The 23,903-nt window shown below is 39.9% G+C and overlaps 1 protein-coding gene across 4 annotated transcripts; it reads left to right on the top strand.

The window, feature by feature from the left end:
* Positions 1-1,703: 1,703 nt before the first annotated feature.
* Positions 1,704-20,799, top strand: c2cd3 (C2 domain containing 3 centriole elongation regulator). Of its 4 annotated transcripts, none has more exons than XM_032507290.1 (33): positions 1,704-1,970; positions 3,340-3,609; positions 3,686-3,843; positions 4,610-4,788; positions 4,936-5,099; positions 5,197-5,329; positions 5,431-5,583; positions 5,685-5,832; positions 5,946-6,046; positions 6,416-6,619; positions 6,723-6,838; positions 6,923-7,041; positions 7,492-7,623; positions 7,718-8,176; positions 8,312-8,463; positions 9,385-9,628; positions 10,140-10,323; positions 10,415-10,598; positions 10,783-10,955; positions 11,046-11,181; positions 12,728-12,996; positions 13,349-13,429; positions 13,516-14,115; positions 14,209-14,535; positions 14,622-14,760; positions 14,871-14,935; positions 15,012-15,217; positions 15,301-15,434; positions 15,512-15,661; positions 15,868-16,058; positions 16,572-17,343; positions 18,010-18,118; positions 20,568-20,799. In XM_032507290.1, exons 1-33 carry the CDS (start codon positions 1,919-1,921, stop codon positions 20,703-20,705), a joined length of 6,642 nt encoding a protein of 2,213 aa, XP_032363181.1. In that variant the 5' UTR covers positions 1,704-1,918; the 3' UTR covers positions 20,706-20,799. The 4 variants fall into 4 exon arrangements, with proteins under 4 accessions (XP_032363181.1, XP_032363183.1, XP_032363184.1 ...); XM_032507292.1 differs by having other exon boundaries at positions 15,304-15,434; XM_032507293.1 differs by having other exon boundaries at positions 13,352-13,429.
* The last annotated feature ends 3,104 nt before the right edge of the window (positions 20,800-23,903 follow it).

Raw genomic sequence — 23,903 nt, forward strand, 5'->3', positions numbered from 1 at the left:
CACACAACCAACGCTGCCTGCATACCACTCAGATATGTCAGATATCTGTGTCTAATTAGGTCATCATAACTCATCTTAAAACAGAGTGAAGTATTAAAACATAGTATTCCCCTTATAAACTTGGACTCTAAGAAGCATTTTTAAGTGACCTTTATTTTGGGGGGTGGGGGCAACCCGCAGATTAAATAAAGGGTTCTGTGTGAGAGAGAAATAAGGGGATGACAAAGGAATAACACCTCTGCTTGCTCACAATAAACATTTTCCTTCCAGTTCCCAGAAGTGAGTAGGCTACAAACAGACACACTCTCCAAGCAATCACTGACACAGAAAATATAAGAACAGGACGTATACTGGATGCATATTGCACATTCCTGTGTGTTCACTAAACAGCAGGACTTGAGTATTCTCCCTTGGATTTGATGAAAAGCAAAATTACGTTTTCTAAAGCTCTTGTTTGTTTCATTGCAAGGATTTATCCCTTTAAAGTTACACTGTTAGGACACTAGGTATATTTATAGAAATGCATACATACTACAGCTACCAGTGCAGAAAAGGATTCCGTTTATGTCCTATGCAAGTCCTAGATATATAGTTTCAGTTTGATGTTTTACGTACAGTCAAATCAGAAACAAAATAAACCGGGAAAGCAGAGAGGTTTAAGTATGTTTTCACAGGTCCACCTGAAGTTGGCTTTTCCCAGAATTCAAAGGGCTGTATTTTGCACTCTTCCTACACACTCTGAGCAGCCCTCACTGTTACCATGATTACCACAACAAACACGGCTGCAGAGAGACTTGTTGCAAGAGCACAGTCCAAACCACCTAAAGCATATGTCTACACCATATGCCTACTTCAACACATTGTCAGAGTACAAGCAGTAATTCTGCACTTTTTAACATGTTGGGAACCGTCCTAACGTGAGACATTTTGAGAACCAGTCAATTACGTGTTATAGCATAAGGCAACGCAAGGCAGTTTTATTTATATAGCACATTTCAGCAGCAGTACAATTCAAAGTGCTTTACATAAAACATTAAAACACAGTTAGAAATGTATACAAAATCAAAAACAACGAATATGTAGGTAATTAAAAACAGATTACAAGAATAAAAATCACAATGTAGGCTATAATGAATTAAAAAGAGTCTATGTCAAAAAGAAAGGTTTTGATTTAAAAGAGCCGAGAGTAGGTGCTGACCTGCAGTTTTCCGGAAGCTTGTTCCTAAGTGATCGTGTGCATATCTGATGGAAAAATAGATTTGAATACAACAATGATTGATAGAGAAGCTGTCCAGCAACAGCTAAATAAACTGAAGCTGAAATACAGAAAGCCTTTATAAATCTCAGTTTTGCGAAAGAAGAAAATCCCACCCTCTGCTGGTGATGTAAAAGAAGGCTGCATGCAGTCGAAATGTTGAAAAGTTGAAAAAAACAAGAGCATGTATTTCACTGTTTCAAAATGAAACTTAAAACGTAAAGCTGAAATAAATAGGTTCTACTTTGACCATTAGGCCTATATTATGATTAAAACCTATTTCCACAAGATGTAATCATTTAAATCATTTGATTTGATAGATTTGAACATTTTCAAGCTGAGCTAAACCTGCAATCAGGCTGTTATCACCACGTAGCGAGCATTGAATGTGTGCAAAAAAAACTCCGTTTCCCAGAAGACCTCCGTGAAAAGCAGCGGCAGCGACGGCGGCAAGTTCGGACCATACTGTTGCTGGGAAACCACAGACTGGAAAGTCGGAAACAGATTTGCGCGCTGCTGTTTGTTGCTTGTATGCAGCTCAGTCTGCTCTGTTAAATGGATTATTAGTTGGATGGAGCGTGATAAAACCATGCCTGAAAACGGTTCACCTCTTGCTTTGGCAAGGTTGTCATTCATAACCAGGTTAGCTTACTGAGCTGCGGAATGAAGAGCAGAAAACAAAGGTCCGTCAAAGCTGGAGGCAGCAAAAAGAAAGGTAAACTGTTGTTAGCTTAGCTACATGCTAGCAAAACAACTCAATAATGTACGTAGCTAGCTAGCTGTTAGCGTCAGCTGTCAGTATTACATTAGCCTCTTACGTTAGCTTACTAGCTAATGTTATGTTAGGTAATATGCTCTTACTTTTTCTCGGTTAGTGTTGTTTTTGCATGTGGTGTTGTGAAGTTAATGTGCCGGAGTGCTGTTCAGCAGCTTAATTTTTAAAACAGGTTGTGGGCTTGCCAAATGATGCTAGAAGCGAAGTGTAACATTTGTCAATACTAAATACAATTGACTCAGTTGTTTAGTGTAAATGTCTCTTACAATGTTCCTGTATTTGTATTTGCTGCCTGCTGTGTAGATAGTCTAAAGTTAGAATCCACAGCGCTGTGTCAGCGCCAGAGTAGAAAGAAAGTAATAGCATTATTTGTTGTAGATAAGTGCTGCTGCACATGTTGGCTAGATAATAAACTGGTTAACTAACGTTACAGATTGAATCGAATAACAACTATTCAGTTGGGATGTGTGGACCCTGACTAAGGGTATAGGGCTTAAGGTGTTTTGATTAATTGCCATCACTTGGGTAAGTAACTAGCTACGAGTTGTGCCAACACGCTTTCATAGAGTTTCAAACACTCCTGGGTTAATGCATCATTGTCAGTGGTATAATTAATTATTCATTAGTCATTTTGAAATCCTCATACAGTAGCTCAAAAGGAATCATTTAGGATATTTCCCAATACACATCTTAACAGTAAGGCTGGGTATGGCTGAAATTACTACAATAATATTAATACGGAAATGTTCATGCCAATTGTAACAAGTGTCATCTTCAACAGTGTTTCACTGTTTCATATTACATACAACTCGTCATGTGTGTAAAACAGATTATAATAACTTATTTATTAGTTTTTTTATTGTGATATGAGACTAGATATCGTTTTAGATTTTGGATATCGTAATGTCATAATATGGCATAAGAGTTCTTTTACTGGTTTTAAAGGCTGCATTACAGTAAAGTTATGTTATTTCTAAACTTACCAGATTGTTGTAACTGTTATATTATTTGCCTTTACACACTTAGTCATTATATCCAAATTACTGATGATTACTAATCAAAAATCTCATTGTATAAATATTTTGTGAAAGCACCAATAGGCAACACTACAATATTGTTGCAGTATCGATATCCGGTACAGTATAGTATATAACTATTATACCAGCAAACATCTAGCTAAAACCTGCAGCAAATACCACTCTTACTGCCTTACCTTACCTGTCCTGTAATGATGACATGATTTTAGAATTTACAATGTTTGCATTTTTTGTGTTTCGACTATGCTGTAATCAAAAATAACACTTTGCAGTCCCAAGCGATGTGTCCCCCGCCACCAGCCTCCCTCCTCTCGTCGAAGGCCAACTAAGATGCTTTCTGCGGGTGATTATAAGCCGTGTGTTATGGACAGTTCAGAAGCCTCAGTCTGCAACATTTGTGAGGCTGCGCTGGTGGGGAGAGTCATCCAACGGGACGCTCTTCTTTCCAAGAGATGGATCACAGCCATCGCAGAAGACCATCAAGACCACTGCTCGCTTCCCCATCCGCTGTGGGCCAAAGCAGTTTACTTCCTATCTTACAGGTAACTAAGAAGGCTTTGATAAGTTTGAGTTTAAAATGTTGTTTAAAATCAGCCACTAACTGTCACTGATGAACAGATATGAGCTCTCTGGTGCTGGAAGTTCTGACCAAACCGGATCACTTGCCAATTGCACGGGCTCAGATTGCAAGCATCTCTCGTCTCTCTCTGGCACACCCCATCAGTGGATTTTACACCCTTGTATCTCCGACATCTGAGAAGCTGGGAGAATTACAGGTGATTGTAAACTTGAATACACATATTACCTGCCAGCTGCATTTGCGGAATTATGTTTGGCATACTGAAATGTAGTGAATAGAAAGACTCCCAGTGTTTTCCCTCGCTTTGTTGACAACTTAGGTGCGTGCAGGATTTAAGGGTCCTTCTTCAAGAAAATGTTACATTTTTCATTCATCCCCATATATTTCTTTTGTCTCTTTGTGTCTCTTTTTTTTTCTTTGTAGTTGGTTTGTGTCCCTTTGTGGTTATTTTGTGTCTCTTTTTCACATCATTTTGTATCAATCTACAGTCATTAAATCTAAGAAAAATCTATTAATTGCGTTAATTTGGCTTAGGTGCAGCCCCAAACTGCTCGGGTGCTGCACCTTAACCTTTCAATGGCAGGGATACCCTGACTCCACCTAAACAACTCATCTAATCTCTAGCCACTGCAGGGGCGCTGTTTATAGTGGACTGTGACCTTCCTGGGTAGGGACAAAAGAGTATCACAAGTAACATTTAAAGCCATGATAACCTTAAACCTATTATCATTTTTTTGTTTTCATGATTATATCTATAAAGTGTTTATTGGGCATTCAGTAATTTAGGACTCATCATCCACAACTGACTCTTATCATCATTTACAATTGGGGCATTGACAAACCCCATATATAGTTAGATGGATAGCAAGATTTCTAATGTTCAAGGTGTTTATCATTTTGTACGAGCAGTCGTAAACCATGTAAAATCTACATTTTAGCTCTTTTTCTTTTAACCTCCTTAGGTTTCCCTTAATTTGGAACCTCTAACTGAAGCCTATGACAGCAGCAGCTCAGGTCCCATCACAGATATCAGCATTGAAGGACCACAAGTCACCACACTGACTGTGCCCACTCAGTCCAGATCGCTCTCAGCTTGCAGTGGGAAAGAATCAGCAGGGAGCAGCAGTGGAAACACTCCAAGGTTTGAAGTTATTGCTGTTGTGGTGTTGCTATTCATAATAACATGTCTGTGTCTTCCTGTAAGGGCTCACTGGTATACAATTTAATAATTTTTTATTTAATTCTGAGCATAATAATCTTACTGTATATATTGTTGTTATATTTTCAGAGGGAAAGACCACTTATATTTCCAAAATACACAGAAAGATAAAGGCGGAGAAGATTCACTGGAGAATCAGATACCGACAACAAACCCATCTCTGAACAATCAAACAACTGTGAATCCTTCAAATCAGGAGCCTTTTGGCCATACAACCAATGATATCCTCTCAGGTTGGTTGCAGCATGATTACACACCAGATGTACATAACCACAAACTCACAAATTTGACTGTCTCTTAATACATACCCAACATTTTCTCTCATCTCAGTTATTCTAGAGCGTGGGAACAAGCTCAGAAATGCTATGGTGGTATCATCTTTAAAATGTGACATGGATTCTGCCCCGGCTCTGAAAGACACCCCTCTGCCTCTCCCAAAGGATAACATCCTGCCACCTTCCACGTTAGTGTTTCAAAAGTTTGTGTAAAAAAAAAAAAAAAAAAGATATTTTTTTTATCACCTTATAATGCACAGTCTATAATACTTCATTTATTTGTCTGCAGGCCCTTTCCTTCTCCTTCTGGGATGTTTCTTCAAAATATTCTTCATGCTGATTCAACTCTCAAGCACCCTGATAATGTTGCTGTAGTCTCAGACTGCAGCTTAGACTGTCCCGTAGACACGGATAACAGAGCCGTGGATTTGCTCCTCGGCAGGTACTTATGTGCACATTTACTTCTAAAGGTGAGAGAAAAATGTAAGCGTTTCTATTTTATTTTTGTACAAGATTTTTACTGTTTTTTATTTTTTTGTTTAGCTTAAACACGTCTCCTCTACCTCTCTGGGATGGAGATATCTCCTTATCTGAATCTCTGTCTGGCCATAGCAGTGTGTGTGGAGATAGTGAGCTCAATGATCCACAATATGATCAGAGCTTACTGGAAAATTTGTTCTACAAACCTCCTGTAAGTAGACAAATTTCTGATGATTGTCAGGGAAAAACATGTTTTATATGATTTTGTAGCAGAGGGTTATTTGAAGTAATTCTTCACGTAGTCATTCTTATCTTGTCTTTCAGATGTCAGATATCAGACCAAACGACACAGAGAAGGAGGATCAAGCAACAGTGTCCTCGAGTAAACAACAGCTGATACAGTCCGGACCCAAGATCATTAGAGGGTGAGGGTCTTTACATGCTCCTTAAGCCATGCTGCTCGGACAGTAAAAAGCTCCTTTCAGAAGATCTAGTCAGGGTTGGGAGTGTGGGTTCCATCCAATGTTTTTTATCCCTCCACCTTTAATCGTAGCCACTCTAAGAAGGCTTATATTCTCCCTAAGGTACTGTAATTGATCAACATCTAAAAATAAACCAGTTACAAAGACACTGAAGGACATTGACCAGCTATATAAACTATTTACATTGAATATATGGGATACACGCACGATACCAGGAAAGCATATAGCTCAGACAAACATTCAGTATGCAAATAGACTAGATATAACCTTTAGTACATTGAAGACAATTCACCATATTATGACTGTGTCCAGTCCAAACTCAGATCCTCAGCGGTCCGCAGATGCTGGTGAAAGCCCTCGTGGCCTGAGTGCAGAGCAGGTGACTTTGCTGAGTTTAATCCGGCTGGCGAGAGTGACTATCAACTCCCTAACCGCACCTTCAGGCAATGCAGCCAACACACCTGGAAAGACCTATAGTAAAGGGAAACCTCCTAGACCATTAACCAGCAAGAAGTGGTAGGCAAAACATTTCACATTATTTTGATCTCATTTAAAAATAATAATGAAAAGAAATTATTATTAACAAAAGCCTGTTTTATCTCCTCTCTTTTCCCATCAGCACATATTTTATTGAGTATGTGTTCCCGATGGCCTCCACTTCCAGTCGACATGATCGTAGTAAGGGGGGAGATGGGGAGGTGATCAGAGCTGTTGCCAGTAAAGTCACAGGAGGAAGTATGACCGGTTACAATCTACTTTTATGAAACCTAGCTGAGTGGTACAGGTGTTGACTGAATGTGACTCTTCTATGTTTTTTAGCCGTGAAGTTCCATCAGCATTCTGTGTTTCCTGTCCAATTCAGCACAGCAACAATGGAAAAGTGGTGGGGAACTAATCTGATTTTTAAGATTTACTCTCGAAAGAACGACCAAAAGAAAGTAAGTAGCTTTGGACTCATTTGATTGGTTACAATGAGTTTATTGGTTGGTTTAAGAATGACTCACTCAGGGTTACATTTGGGTCTATTTAAATTAATTTGTGATTTAAGTTTTTCTCGTAATAATACATTAGAATTTGATCTGTTTGTACAACACAATTCTGGTGGTTTTGAATGGATATTTATGATTATTTTTTATTTGATGGGTGTATTATTTATATATATATATATGTACTGTATGTGCAAACAGTACCATTTAGCATCACTGAAAAAATTAATGTTCTTCCTTAATGTAACTTCTTTATGAAATAGAACTTCATATAAAACAAATAAAAAGGACTTCCTGTTTCTAATAAATGCCTACAAACACAGGTAGACATTCATTAAAACTCATCATCAAATACTTAAAGAAATGAAGTGCTGGTGATGACTTTGGTTTTTCCTGTTGTAGCCTGTTCCCATTGGCAAGGCAGTTTACCCGTTGCGCTGTCTGCTGCAGAGCAAGCAGCTGAGTCAGTCTGTCGTCTTACCTGTACAGAGCGTTGAAGGAAACGGTGAAACACAGGAGGTTGGACCTCTGAAGGTAATATACTGTTTTTTTTTTACCCAGGAGTTTGAAAGCCTAATAGGTGTTACCCAAGTAACTTTTATAGAGAATATTTTATTTTATTTTTCAGGTTTTACTAGAACTCGCTACAGACAACAAAGATTTTTCCTCTGAAAAAAGTAAAAGCAAGCTGGCTCGGAATGACACATCACTTTTACAACCTGCACCCAGTCCACAGAGAGAGACCAGTTCTAGATCTCAACATGTGGACATTGGCAGGGAGGAGTTACCAGCTGGTTCTTTTGAAAATTCCAGACTGAATTCTTGGAGTCAACAAAAACCCTCAAAAGGACCCTCTGCAAATCTCGGCCTCCACCTATCACCTCATACATCCTGGCAGCAGGTGGAGGTGGAAGAGAATCCTGAGGTCCTGCTGCATACGTTACTCATGGTGCCAGATGGAAAGAACTTCAACTGTGAGCCCATGCAGGCTCCAAACATGTACTTGAACTGTAAACTCTGGTGTGATGAGACAGCAAGATCTGTCATCAGCTGGGGTCAGGCAAATCCTTCTTTCAACTTTGCTCAGGTTTGTCCAGGAGATCAAGTCTTCTTAAATTTTCTTAATTTTTTTAATTAGGCTACAAAGAAAACCACATTCATCTATGTTGTAAATGAAGAATCTCACTGACCCGCGTGACTTTTTTTCCATCCTTTGTCACAGGTGACTCCTGTGGCCTTAACAGCCAAGCTGCTGGAGCGGATGAAAAATAACGTGATGGTAATCGAGGTGTGGCAGAAAACCAGATGTTCAGGGCAGGATCAACTCCTCGGCCTTGTGAAATTACCTCTCCACCAGTTCTACATGTCATTTAGGCAAGTCGTAGAAAGACATGTTTTTATAATTCTTTTTAAACAGAAAAGTAAAAACTAAACTTTTTCTTTGGATTAGGAGTGAGTTTACAGAATAATCACCATGTATTTAAATTGGTGTTGATAACTTTTTATGGGGTAATTAAAGCTGGAACGAGTTACTAAATTAATAGTAATTTGTTTGACAGAAAATATATCTACAACTTTTTGATAACCAAGTTATTTTTTTTTGCTAAAAGTAAAGACAAATCACTGCTTCTGGCCTCAAATGTAAATATTTGTTGGCTTTCTTGGTCCACTATTAAAGTAAATTAAATATATTTGTCAAACAAAACAAGCTATTTGTATAGAACAACTTTGGCTCCTGGGAAATTGTAAAAGGCAGATGATTGATCACTCCAGAAAATAGTCAGCAGCTTAATGGAAATTGATATCATTATTCAGTAGTTGCAACCCCAGAAATAACAAACTACAAAATCACAACTGTGATATTCATAGCAGCCAATATGTGGATCCTTTTTTATTTAACCTGTCCCTCTGAGAGGCGTTGTGATATTCCTTCAATACAATATCTAAAAAATAAATGTGGACTAAAATATACCTGACACAGGGAGGCTCCACGTGAGACAGCCACAGTCTATCCACAGCAAGATAGTTGTCCAGGTCGTTCCCGGCCTTTCCCAGTTTGCATGTTCTCCGCATATCTGCGTGGGTTTCCTCCGGGTGCTCCAGTTTCCCCCACTATCAAAAAACATGTACTGGGTTCTCCACTGGCTCAGATCTGAAGTTGGTCCCCAAGCACTGTAAAGGGCTGCCCGTTGCTCCCTTGAGGGATGGGTTAAATACAGAGATGAATTATTCCACTACATGTACAGTATGTGACTATAAAGTACCTTGACCCTCTCTGTTTTTTCTCCCCTTCAGGGATCCAAAGATCACCCACCTTCTTCTCCAGGCGCAGTACCCTGTCTTAGGGGTGGACTGCTACATGCCAGTCATTGATGTCTTCTCAGGCAGTTGTAAAGGTCACCTGAGGGTAGTATTGGCTATGGGCAAATCAGAACAGATAGTTGCCCTCCAACGCACAAGGGATGAAGAATATGACTGCTTGTCTCATCTCGTGAGACCAGTACATCTGCTTGATCACCAGCATCATTCACAAACAAAGGTCAGGGTTAATTTTTTTTGCATAATACTTGAACCATTTTGTGTGTGTGTGTTCTTGTCAAGCATTAATTGCAGGTAGACAGTGCCTTCAAAGGCTCTTCGAAGAAAAGTTATTTGGCAATCTTTGCTGATGCATTGTAAAAGTACTAAATAATACTAATACATTAATACGTAAGTAAACAAGGTTTAAAGCTGCTTATATTTAGAAATTTAAATATGTAAGAAGCTTGCGTGAGAAGTTGATTTAGGGTCATGCTGAATAGTTATAAAAATGTTAACCAAACAAATCAAGAATTTCTCATCTCATACTATGATCTGAAAAAGTTCAGACTCAATGAACTCTTACATTACTGTACTATATACTCTATGTGTGTTTGCAGGTTTGTCAGCTAATAATTGTCACGTCTTTTAACTAACTGCAAGTCTTCTTTGTTTCTTTAATGAGTGAAGAGTACACACAACAAGTGGGCAAGTCCCTTTCACCTCATTTAACGATTGTGTTTCTCCTTCAGGCGATTGCATCACAAGAGGAAACTATGAGAGAGCATCTGTTTGTGATAAGAGTGGAGAAGGTAAATGGGCTGACACCTCTGCAGTCCACAGTGTGGGGTGAGGCTGACTGCTACATCCAGTACAGTTTCCCCTCTCAGGAGGGTGACCCTGCTGCAAAAGTGGATCAAAACCTCATAGAGAGTAGTAAGGCCCTTTTTATTGTATGACATTTTCAAGAATTTTCCAAGTTTTTCTACCGTCTGCTTCAGTCTGACCTGTATCTCATCTCCAACAGGCGTGAACCTGAAGCTGTTTCGTACCACCACAACTCTCTGTATCCCCGACCCGCTGTTTGGTCACTCTGAGACTCATGTGCTTCTGGCTCCTGAAGGGGTTCCTGTTCAGAGGCTGCTGCTCAGCTCTCTTTCAAGCCAAGGCCTAAACGGTGGAGGAGGTGTCCAGTTTGAAGTTTGGTGCAGGTTTGTGTTGTCTTGTCCAAGTAGAAAAAAATGGAACTCAACATGCATTCATTACAACTAAAAGGTTCTCATCACCCTGAAACTATATTACATTTCCTGTGCATTGATCCCTTCTCCAATTTGTATATAGCCTAGAATAGCCTTATACTTACTGGTTTCATATAAAGAATGCATGTCTCTGCAGATATTATTATCCAAACGTCCGAGACCAGCTTGTGGCCAAAGGAATGCTTCCGTTGTCCAAGTTGTGTGCCATGGTCACCATGCAGAGACAGCATCCTAATGAGGTTCAAATGTTCTCCCTACCCCTGATTCCCAGGACGGACAGTCCCACAGGACATCAACCTCAGCCCTCAGGTACACAGACACAAAGAGTTATGGCAATATAATGCTGCATTGAAACATTTAGCATCTTAAATGTTGTGACTGATCTGTTATTTTTTTCAGGCTTACTAGATGTGTGCATTCGGTACAAGCACCGACCAGTGAGACCGGAAGGTCAGACTAGTAAAGGAGCTGCCTCTCGTGTTGTAACACTTGTGGTTCAGGTGCACAGAGCATCAGGGCTGCAGGCCGCCGCCAGGTACATCGCTACCACTGTCCTCTTGAGAACTTCCTTTGTTTTAAACTGCTCACATTGTGCTTTTTTGGCTTTTCTCTTTTCTTTATGGTGTCATATATATTTTTTGTGCATGTAATGGGTTTACTAAGTGAAAAAGCCCAAAGTCCACCCCAAAGGGACTTATCATCTCCAACAGAAAACACACTGTTCACAAACTGCTCCAAACAACTCTGTTGTAGTCCAGCCTTTACTTCAGAGACAAATGTGCGTCACTTTGCAACACACGTTATTATGTTCGCCTAGCTGCTAGCAAGGTAGGCCCTCTTACTCTGCTTCTGACTGGCTAGTAGTCTTTACCTAGTAACTGCGCATGTGCGACTCCCAACAAAGATGGAACAGAAGTACAATTCCTCACTCTGTAGCTAAAACAGAGAGCTCAACAGACAGGGTGGAAAGAGGAGCTGCAGCAATGTGCAGTACAACAAGAATATGGTGTTTTCTGAAAATGAAACCATATAAACCTATTCTTGTACAACCTGAAAATGATTATAATATGGGCGCTCTATTTAAGGGAATGGAAACTCCCCTGAGCAATCAAACATACAATTCCTGACCCAGAGAGCTGTGTTTGCTTGAGTAAATGTATGTGAAAACGTTTCCAATTGTGGGATGACTAGCGCAAAGTTTGTGGGTTTTAGTTTTTGAAAGGCAGTTGAAGCTAAAATAGGATACTGAGTTACACTTTTAAAGGAACACGCCACACTTATTGGGACTTTAGCTTATTTACCGTTACCCACAGAGTTAGATCAGTTGATACATACCCTTCTCATCTCCGTGCGTGCTGTAACTGTAACAGCATTAGCTTAGCCTAGCACAGATGCTGCAGGTAACTGGCTCACACTAGCCTACTGCTCCCGATAAGTGACAAAATAACACCAACATGGTTCCATTTACATATTGTGATTTGCCTAGTCACAGGGTGTACAAAAAAACAAGGTCACATGAGACACAGCCATTTTCTAACCGCATACTAACTGGGAACTACTATATTCTCAGAAAGGCGAAGCACTGGTCCTTGGGTGGAGGGATTACATAGACTGTTAAAGAAATAGTGATTAACGCAACACCAAAAACCACAGTTACTTCCGTCAACAAAACCAATGTGAATAGCTAGTTAGTAGCGAACAACACTGGTGATCATGGATGACTTTGAGGAATTGTCAGAGGATTTTTACCTGGTATCAAACCAAGATCTAGAAAATATATTTTTGAGCCAGAATACACAGACGAGGAGTTACAAGTTTTGGAAGCTGATAGACAAAATGCCGAACAGACTGATAGGGGAGGGGAGAATCAGAATGAACACTGACTGGTGTTTATGTCAATTCATTAGCAAGATAAATGCTACAGTTATGAGTCTTAGTTCTAGCATTTATCATTTTATTCTGTGGTGAAAAAGCGCATTTGTGACAGCACAGTCATTACAGGGGATAAATGCAGGCCAATATACATCTACACGGCCTCAATTGCTTCAGCTTGCTATTGTCTTTCTGCATATCTGTTTCAGAGTTTTATCAGAACAAGATGAAAGATTCAGCTACTTTGCCAGTGTGGGAGTGAACTCATACGTCACAGTCGAGCTCTCCTTCATGCCTGAGCGTGAGAGGAGATGCACCCGCATAGCTGCCAGGACTTTCTGCCCAGAGTTTGACCACCACATGGAGATGTCCTGTGATCTGCTGTTTCAGAGGAGCAGTGGAGAAACCTGCAGCCTGGCTGAGCAGCTGGAGGAAGCCTCTGCTGTCTTCACTGTCTGGAACAAAGACAGTCGCAAAGGTTTAAGAAACCTATACCAAAAAAATATAATGTTTAATTATTTTTGCGGTAACAATTTACGTACAAGTGATATTTTTGTTTTTGAACAAGCAGTGCTCCTACTTTTATCCGGCTTATCCTTTTAATAAAAATATGTACAGGATACATTTGAACCAAAATCAAATAAGTCCACAAATTAGTGTGTTACCAGAACTTCTCCAAATTGTATATAAGGATGGTGAATAAGTTTTACCTACAAGTTTTTGGACATCATGATATTCCACAATTTATCCTTTAGTTTGTGTTTAGTTTTAATATTAGTCAACAATATCTGTCTGTAAGTTACTCATTTGTTTTGTGCTATTTGTTGCAGCAGTATACACTCATAAGCCAAAGGAAGTGATGTTGGGCATATTGAAAATACCTCTTGCTGATCTCCTCCATAAAAGAACAGGTATGTGTGCACTCATTAGTAGTTGTTGGGTCAAATAGATTTTCTGACAAACACAGTAATCTTTGTTTACTTTCCCAACCTAAAAGGTATTTCTGGATGGTTTGGACTGTATATACCTCAGGAAACAAGTTCTTCTCAGCACCAGCACATCTTGGTCGGGGGCCTCGAGATCTCTGTCAAATTTGCCCACCACTCAGACAGGGAAAGAGTCATTAAAGCTGCTCGGGGTTTGAGCTGGGAAATAATCCAGAATGAAGTGCATGATGATGAAGAAGCTTGGGGAGACAGCTTTAGAAAAATGTCTTTGACTTTTTCAATGCCTAGAGCATGGGTACCTGTCCACTGCTTGCTTCTGCCAGGCCTCAGGGAACTTGAGCGCTCCACCTACTGCTACTTCAGGTACAAGTTCTATGACCAAGATGCCTTCTGCTCCCAGATGAAACACCCCACGATCGAGGAGGAAGGCCAGGCCACAGTGGCCTTCCAGGGAAGTAGAACTGTGAAGCTGAGGAGGACTCAGCCCTTAATGTGGTATCTTCGAGAGGAGAAGCTGGAGGTGCAGGTTTGGGTTGCCTTTACAAAAGACAACAGACAGAGACCCCGAGACACAGACCGACTGGTGGGTTCAGCGTTTGTCGATCTGTCCTCTCTTGCAAAGACACCTAAGCAGAAGCTTACTCTCAGTGGTAAGAATTTATTGATTGGGTTATAATTTAACTGATTAGGATTGCTTTACTTAAATGATGGCTGTGTTTAATCCCAGTGTTGTGGTTTTACAGGAGTGTATCCGCTGTTCAGACGCTCAGCTGCAGATCTACAAGGGGCTGCTCTCAGGGTGCACATCACCCTGACAGCAGGCTTCGTCCCTGCTGGAGTTGACGCCCAGGTGGACTCGGACAGCCAAGAAGAACTCTTATCGGAAGAGGTGGAAGCAGCAGATCGATCCCGCTTGCCTACAACACCCAGAAAATCACAAAGCAGACACAGGAATAAATCCCCCAGAACAACTCCAGACATCACATCTGTGCAGCACACAGAAATGACCACGGCTGAATCTTTCCCTGTGACTGTTGCTGTGGACCGGGCTATGCACCTGAATCTGAAGGGTGAAGTTGTGACCTGAAATCTTTTTCCCCTTTTTTCTACTTACATTATCAGTAATAATGATGTGTATGGTATGTTTTTCTGGCAGGCTGTCCTCTAGCAGAGCGCAGTGAAGGGTCACCATGCTGCTGTGTTTCGTACGTCACTGCAGAGTCTGCAGAACCAGTGTGTACAGCTGTCATAGCCAACACCGACTGCCCTGTGTGGGACCATCAACATGAGTGCAGGTCGAGCTATATCCCAGGCATTAACTTAAATCTTTGAGGATATCTTTGGTTCACTGAAATAGTCAAATATCAATCAAATATTGGGATAATGATTTGTTCTGAATCTACAGGCTTTCAAAGCAGCTACTGGTCGATCCACAGCAGTCTCTCGTGTTCAAAGTCTGGCACAAAGGAGGTAAAGGGAACAGATTCACTTTGTGACGTTATTACATTTAAACTTTTGATATATTTATTCACTCTTATTCCCATAGAAACGGAGAGGGTCATTGGATTTTCCTCTGTAGACCTGTCCCCCTTAGTCTGTGGCTTCCAGTCAGTGTGTGGTTGGTACAACATCACAGACTTCAGTGGTCAGTGTCACGGCCAGCTCAAAGTGTCCATCACTCCACTAAAGGGTGTCCACGATCTCCGAGGACAAAGAAAAACTGTCAATGAGGAAGTTGCCAAAAACACACCGGTGAGAAAAAGTATTCATACTGTACATACAGTTTCAAAAAAGCAACTTGTTTAATTTTAATAATAATTAATGTCATTTGTTTGCAGACTTTATTCCAGGCACTCCCTCTCAGCTACCATACCACGGCCACATACAGTAGCTTCCCCTCTCACATCAGCCGGCACCCCGAGCAGAAGATCTCGTCGCCCGACCACACGGACAGGCTGTTTTCCGAAAGGTTTGTAGAACAATTGCACATTTACATACAGTCATGATTTAAAATGTCTAAATTCAATGTCTTTACTTCTTTTTCAGGTCCGGTGAGGGCGACCGTCACATTGAGCATATGGACAGAGTACGTCTTTACCATCAGAGTCTGCAGGAACAAACAGCCGCTCATTCTGTCTGTAGCAGCAGTGCTGGTGACATCAATCCCTCCAGCTCACTCCTCTTTTCAACACTCAGGTATCGTTCTATTACAGTCTCTACACAGTGCTAAGTTTGCTAAGGATGAAACATGTCTGTTTCCTTCTGCTGCTGGGCATTATTAAAAGTGTTACATACTTATTTGCGAGTACTGATGACTTTACTTGCTAATTTTGCTTTTTTTATTTTATTATTTTATTTATTTTTTAGATCTTAGCTTTAACTATGACTCTTTGTTTTTACAGGAAAAAACTAAGTGAGCTGGACAACATCCAGAGATACTTCAGCCGTAAGCTTTCAACTCCCACATTCCAAACCACGATTGAGCAGGACTGTCACACCAAGCACGAGGACCAGAGGAACACAGACACAGACACATGTCAGCTTCTTCTCAAGTCCAACCAGTTAGTTGGACAAGTCAACAATATCATTAGTGGTAAGCTCTTACACATGGACGGTACATTTCTTTTATAAATGTCCAATATATATATATATATATATATATATATATATATATATATATATATATAGTCATTTTCCTATTTAAAGTAAACTTTGTTCTAGTTTACCCAACCCTGGCAGTTGAGCCAGTTCACTGCGGACACAGTCTACTGTTTAGCTTGCTCCCTTTAACCATAAATGGAGAGATACACCTTCTCACTTCTTCAGTCCTCTATATAAAGACCAGTGGTGATGAAATCTCTGTCTAACTATTGGAATGAAGTCAACACTGCATTGCTGTCAGTCTAAAAGTGCCCAAGTTATTTACATCAAGATAGTGCACGTTACTTTAGGGCTAAAATCAACAATTGTTTATTCTTGATTAATCAATATATGGTTTTCTCTAATTTCCAAGATGATGTAATTGCTTGCTTATTTTCAATCTGTGAACGAGTCATAAACACCACACAGCAGTGTTGCTAATATCTTCACTGTCTTCTTCATCCAGGTCTACAAGAACACCACCTGGAAACGATTCTCTCGGACCCACAGAGCAGCTCAACAAGTTCCCCTGTTGCAGACAACAACCCACAAACTAACTGTGAAAGTATCTCCAGTCCATGCAGAGCTTCTAATTCTTCCCCAAAAGGTTTGTCTCCTCTGCACTCTCCACTGCCAAAGATGCCCAAAGAGCATACAGACTCTGAGCCTGAGGAAGAAAAAGACAGAGGAAACCACAGGGTTGCTGTGTCCGAGGATGAAAGCGAAGAAGGTGCAGACAAAGATGGAGATCGGTCAGGCAGCACATGGGATGAGAAATCTGACGAGGATGATGAAGAGGAAGACAAAGATTATGAGGAGGTTGTGGTGAAGCCGAGGCCCCTCAATGAGGTGACCTCTTTAACAGACAAAACCAGTCCTTGGACCAGCATCATGTCAGACCCTGACCTGGTCTCCGTGGAGAGCCTGGAGGAATCAGAAGAGCCGGATATGAGCCAAGACGAGGAAAGGCAGATGGTAAATCTGCAAACTCACGACTCTAGTGGAAAACACAAATGTGCCAGAAAAGAAGAACGCGAATGTCAACAAAATGACAGTTTTGATGGATCAGCAGGAGACACTACAGACACAGAGAGAGATGGTGAAAGGACACCTCAAGCTGTAGATGAGAGAAAAGAACCCAACAAGGGGTCAGATGACAGAGCGTCATCACCCACCACACTGCACACCACAGATACCCATGATGCTTCATGCTCCCTGGACAATCAAGACTCCAAAACGTATCCTTGATCTGTATTTGTTGTTGCCTGTCAGATTCGATTTTTTTGCTGTTATAATTTGTTTTAGAAGGTCATCTTGGGTCAAAGATTCATGGCAAAACTCGTTGAGTGACGGAATTGTCCTTCAGCTTCATGCATATGCACAGAAAAAAGTAGGTGTAGGTGTAATGACATTAACAGAGGATGCCACCCTCTGTCACTGGGTCTTTGTGTGAACAGTTTGTGTAGAGTTTGCATGTGAAGTCAATGGAAAGATGCAAATGTGCTTAGAGCGGTGCAAATTGAGGCAAAGACATGTCTCCATGAGTTAAAAAAAATGTTTTAACTTCAGCAAAGAATTAGCACCTGTCTCTGGGCTTTATTAATCATCTTCATAAATATACAGAGACTAGAGTTAAAGGAGAGAGAGACTGGAGAGTAAAGACAGAAAAAAGCACACACAGACACAGTCCCATAATGAACATACAGTCTGTTTACGGCTAACGTCTGTACAGTTGCTAAATAGGATGTTAAGGCGAATAAACATATACACCTACTTTGATTTATAACATGTGATTATAAATGTCCTTTTTTGGCATTTACCAGCTTTAGTATCTCATGAAATTTGATCTTGACTGGCCTGATACCATCATACTGTATTTATGTTTTTTAACATCCTACATTAAGCTTGGTCCCTGTGGAAGTCCCTAATTTCTTCCTCCCTTCTCACCAACTGGAGGCATCTATGAGAGTCATACGTTTAGCTCCTTCTTTCTCCCAGACCGCCAGCAACTCTGTGAGTATTTGTCACCATTTCAACTTCTGGCACTCACACTCACTCGCTCTTTTTCTCCACTTTATACTCTCCACTCACTGAAGTATCTAGTTTTTTTCTTTTTTTACACACAGTCCTATTTTTAGAGATTTGTTTTGATAAAGTAGACATTAAAAATAGTAGAATTTGTTGTCAGTTGACATCAGTAACCAACTACTATGCAAAAGCAGGGTGTTATTTATAGATACATTTCCACTTCACATGACACATAGTCAACAGAGACCAGTCAAGAGTTGTAACATTGCATACCAACTAAAGTTCAGCATAATTAACTAAACACCATCTAAACACAGATGATAATATGTGATATATGATTATGTATGTATGTATGTTTGTCTATATATATATATATATATATATATATATATATATATATATATATATATATATATATATATATATATATATATATATATATATACACACACACACACACTGTTATAGGATCAGCATGAGTACATCTGGTGTTCATTGTTCCGGCCATTGTTTACACTGCAATGAAAAATGTGTACACTATTTGCTCATCAGTCTCTGTTGCATGTTTATTTGCTGTAAAAAAATCTTAGTATGTTGTGTTGGAAAGGTGACTTAGTAGTTTGTACAATCTTAAGATCAACAGATTATTGTGTGATTGATTCTAGCCGTACGCTGTGATGTATCCAGAGGCATTCAGCACCTGTTTTTATGCAAGAACAAAACCTGTCCTTCTGCACTGTGTGTTTACCATAGGTACATATTTAGACAGACAGGTGTCAGGTGATTTTGTCTTTAAAATGTCACATCATGAGCGAAACTTCATAGGATGCTTAATTTTTTGTGGGGGGCAGGTTTGACTTAAAGCTGTATTCTTCTCTGTTAAAGAAATGTAAGTAACTCTTAATCACCATGTAGCACAATGGTGAATATGCTATATTACAGTTTTTCTCCATTGTATACACACAAAATGGAACTATGCACACAACTCTGAAAACTTGAAAGTTATGTATCAACCACACCGCAAAACTTGAAGCGCAAATTCCATTGTTTTCAATCAAGTACAAATTCTAAACTTAAACAGGACTGAAATCTTAAAGCGCCCATATTATGCTCATTTTCAGGTTCATAATTGTATTTTGAGGGTGTACCAGAATAGGTTTACAATGTTTCATTTTCAAAAAACACCATATTTTTGTTGTACTGCACAATGCTGCAGATCCTGTTTTCACCCTGTGTGTTTAAGTCTTTGGTTTAGCTACAGAGTGAGACATCTCACTTCTTTACTATCTTTGTTGGGAGTCGCACATGCGCAGTAGCTTGGTAAGATCACATCAGCTAGATAACTCTTTCTCCAACTTTGGTCAGTCCAAGGCAGGATTAGCTGGGAGACTTCTTCTAGACGAGGGGCACTTGTGGAATACCTGCAGAACAGGAACATGGAAGTTGTTCTTTTGGAGATTATTGTGAACTAGTGTGTGTTGTAGCTGTCTTATGCCATCGAGAACGAGCTAGCATGCTAGTGCTAGCATGTGCTACGGTTAGCCACCTTGTCTCGGTTCACCCGGAGACTGAAGGCGGAGGACATTCAGAAACCTGTATCTCACTCAAAACAGCATGGATAGTTTTTTTTCCAAGTTTGTATGCGTGTGGAAAACAAAAAATAACATGATGATAACATGTGAATTTAAAAAAAAAGAAATTATAATATGGGCACTTTAAAATAACACAATACAAACATATAAAATGACTTTAGATGGATCGATTGGAATGTTGTCTGTTTGTTGACATTAGTTCTTCAGTCCACTTTAGCCAAATTGCTTCATCATTAAAATTTATAGTAACTTTCAGTTAATTGTATTCTCTTAAGAAAGAGACGTTATGGTATCACTAAAAAGATATGCATTGTAAATATTCTGCACAACTGAGGAAGCACACTAATGTTAATGTCCACGAGTTTCCTCAGAGTTTTCCTCAGTGTATCATGGAAAGATATTCTTGCGTCACACCTTTGTTAATGGATCCTGTTTCAAGTAGGGTGTGGAGATATGTGTGGAGGTGCTGGACTTTAAGATGGAACGCAATGTTATGTTAATAATGTTAATTTACAGGAAGGACCTGTTTAAAGAACCTGTTTGAGCTATTAACTTATTGCACATTTTCCTGATTGTACTACAGACAGACACGTGGCCTGCCTGTTAAACTGTCTCCCCATGAACAGTAATCAAAGAAAGGCTTGTTCTGTTTGAGCGGTCACCCAGGTTACCACACACCTCAAACCCACACAATCAATTATCCTTTGACTAATCGGTCAGTATGCTTGATTGTTTTGAGTGCAATAGATAAGTGTTATTTGGCTCATGTGGGTGTTGCAGTGAAAGTGTTATTTCGCTGCAGCACTCACACTGCAAGTGTGTGTCTGTTTGGATCTTTCCAGGGGCCGTGCTCTTCACTTTCCAGCTTTCCACATCCCAGAGGTCCTCGACAGCGTCCCAATATGTCCCCATCATCCATGAAGAAAGAGACTGAAAGAATAGCAAAAATATTTGCAGCTCACTTTGAAGACAATCGGTAGTACGTTGGTGGTTTTTGTACAGCTCAGAGGTTTCAGATCATGTAAATTTAATGTTTGGTATTTTCATAAATAAATATTAACTGTTTTCAACTCTGGATACTTTTGTATATGGTTGACATACAGTATACGTTGTTTATAAAGTAAAGATTTATCATGTGCATAGTCTCACATTGCCAGACCTATCTCCACAGCGCTGACTACACTGCTTATCTATTCCGGGACAGGAGAAAAACACAGGCTTGTTTCCATACATCCATCCTGTAGCTGATGACTGTTTTTTTTTTTTATTATACCAGAACTTGTTTCTTGGAACAGCCCTACGGTTACATTAACATGTGTGTCCTGCCTGTTTGAACATGTGCTTAATTGGTTGTTGAACTGTTTGGATAAAAGCCCAATTTTTTTTTAAATTATTAATTCAATGGTGGGGGGTTGTCTGTGTCCTGTTTGATGAAGTTATGAGACTGTTGTCCTGTTGTCATCGGGTCAAAAGGTACAAAAATGTCAAATGTTTTGTTTGTTTTTGACCCGGGAGGACAACACTAGAGTTAAAAGCAGGTGAATCATCCAGGCCAAGGGGCTCTCGTCACTGTGGTCCTCAGAAAACCTTTGGTATTACAAACATTACTGTTTATTTAAATACTTTCCTTACAAGCTCTAGGCATAATGTGGGTAGAGAGCTAATCAAAAAGGGAGCTAGTTTACTTTCTGTTGACAATAGTAGCAGATTAACGTTATCCGTGTAAGCGTGTGCGTGTGTATGGATGGGTTTTATGTGTATGTGTTATTTTTATATGATCCCAGCACACTCTTTGGTCAACCAAATTAAATACTCTATTTTCCCATACGACCTTCGATGATTTGAAGTATGATGGAGAGGATGTAAAACACTGAATAGATATAGATAAGAATTTAAATTGTAAATATTACATTCCTGAACATTTAAAAAGCTCAAATAATACAAATAACTACTCATTTTTAACCTGAACATTAGAAGCTTGTGGAAATATGAGGAATTAGCTACCTTACTCTCAAACTTTGTAGCTCTGATGTTATTGGTTGCCTAACGATAGTACGTTTTTGTTGCTTTTTCAACACTTATGTTTGCCACTTTTTTGACGTTTAACACTACGTGACACCTTCATATTAACTTTAGTTTTACAGCTATTTTTGGAATGTAAGGTCAATAAACCTCATGTTTAGGAAATTTTACCTAATGTTTGAGTTAGAAAAGCAGAAATTAGGAATTATTTAGACTAAAATCAAAGGAATGGATGTTGTTTGATAATCACAGACTGGAATATGTCAACTTTTACCTAATACTATTTCAAAATCACTTCAATATTTTTTTCTCCAAATACTAGGCTATAAAATTGAATAAGATTAATGAAAAAAATAATGAAAATAGAGATTTGTACTTGTGTGGAATCAATCATGTTAGTTTAGTAATAGGAAAACAGGTCAATTTGACCCGAGGACAACATGAGGGTTAAAAATAATGTATAATCCCACAAGTGGAAATTAAAATTTACACTCTGTATTATAACGTAGGTTTGAATTTCACATACACTCAGTACCTATACCTGCACTAAATGGAGAGATGTCAGAGTGAGGGGGCTGCCCATAGAAAGGCACCCCAAGCAGTTGGTTGTTCATTGCATTGCTCAAGAGCACTTTGGCAGTACCCAGGAGGTGACCTGGCACCTCTCCAGCTACCACCATACTTCAGTCCACATGTGGACTTGAACCAGCAAATCTCTGGTTCCCAACCCAACTCCCTAAGGACTGAGCAACTGCCATTGTCTTAGATGATAATCATTCTGATCCACTTTTTATTAAGATAAACCTCACAAATACTGAAAAAAGTCACAGACACAGACGGTGGCCTGATAGGGGATTTCAATGTTGATATCTCCAGAGATGATGTTGCAAGTGACTTCATCAACACTTAAACATTCTTCTTCTAGGCTAGAGTCTGGTGTTTTCTGATAGTACTAATCATTTTATAATTGTATTATACTAGATTTTGCGAGTAAGATTACATTACCACAGCAAAAAACTAAAGTACTAAATGAGAGAACCCTGCAACAACTGAGTGAAAACTCACAGGCCCAAGCAGGGGAAGCAGTCTATGACTGCAATGATCCTGACACTGCATATGACAACCTAATAAAGGAGATCACAAACTCCATTTGTTGTACTATCAAAGAGAAGACTGACGGTATCTTCAAATCTACCATGCATAAAAACCCATCTGTGCCATGAACAAGGAAATATACACTACTTAAAGGAATAAACTTACTCATACAATAAGGAAACGTAAACACTATACACACCTCAGTCAAGCACTCATATTTAAAGGCATGAAAATTTCATTTTACAAGGTTTTTTTTAACATTAATATGAGTTCCCCCAGCCTGCCTATGGTCCCCCAGTGGCTAGAAATGGTGATAGGTGTAAACCGAGCCTTGGGTATCCTGCTCTGCCTTTAAGAAAAGGAACGCTCAGATGGGCTGATCTGGAATCTTGTTACTTATGAGGTCATAAGGGGCAAGGTTGCCTACCCTTTCCCTGCTTTTCCAGCCCAGAAAATTTGGCCCACCTAGCAGTAGCTCAGTCCGTAGAGCTGGGTTGGGAACTGGAGGATCGCTGGTTCAGGTCACCGTACGGACCACAAGTATGGATGGTGGATTGGTAGCTGGAGAGATGCCACTTCACCTCCTGGGCACCTCTTGAGCAAGGCACCGGATCCCCCCAACGCCCAACTGCTCAGGGTGCTGGTTCAGCACTGGCAGCCCACTCACTCTGACATCTCCAACTCCATTTGTACACAATAGGTCCTAAACGTGTGTATTTCAGGCCTGTGTGTAGGGATTACTATATAAGTGTAAATTGTAATTTCCCCACTGGGGATCAATAAACAGTATAAATTATTATTTGACTATATTAAGATGATTTTTTTGTGTCTGTGTTCTCTGTTGTATCTTTATTGTTATCGGGCCACCTTCCAAAAAAAGCTTTTGGTAGGCCTAGCTTTTTTGGGGTTCCCCATTTCACGCGGTCTACATATGATCATTGTAGGCCTACCTTCTGAAATTGTGGTTAATGATACAGTGGTGACGTGTGAAATAAACGAATCATAATGAAGCGAGTTGTTTGCATGCAGTGTGTCTGGTTTCCTTCAGGGCGGTGCAGCAG

This window comes from Etheostoma spectabile, chromosome 3 (genome assembly GCF_008692095.1).
Source record: "Etheostoma spectabile isolate EspeVRDwgs_2016 chromosome 3, UIUC_Espe_1.0, whole genome shotgun sequence".
In the NCBI taxonomy this organism is placed as follows: domain Eukaryota; kingdom Metazoa; phylum Chordata; class Actinopteri; order Perciformes; family Percidae; genus Etheostoma; species Etheostoma spectabile.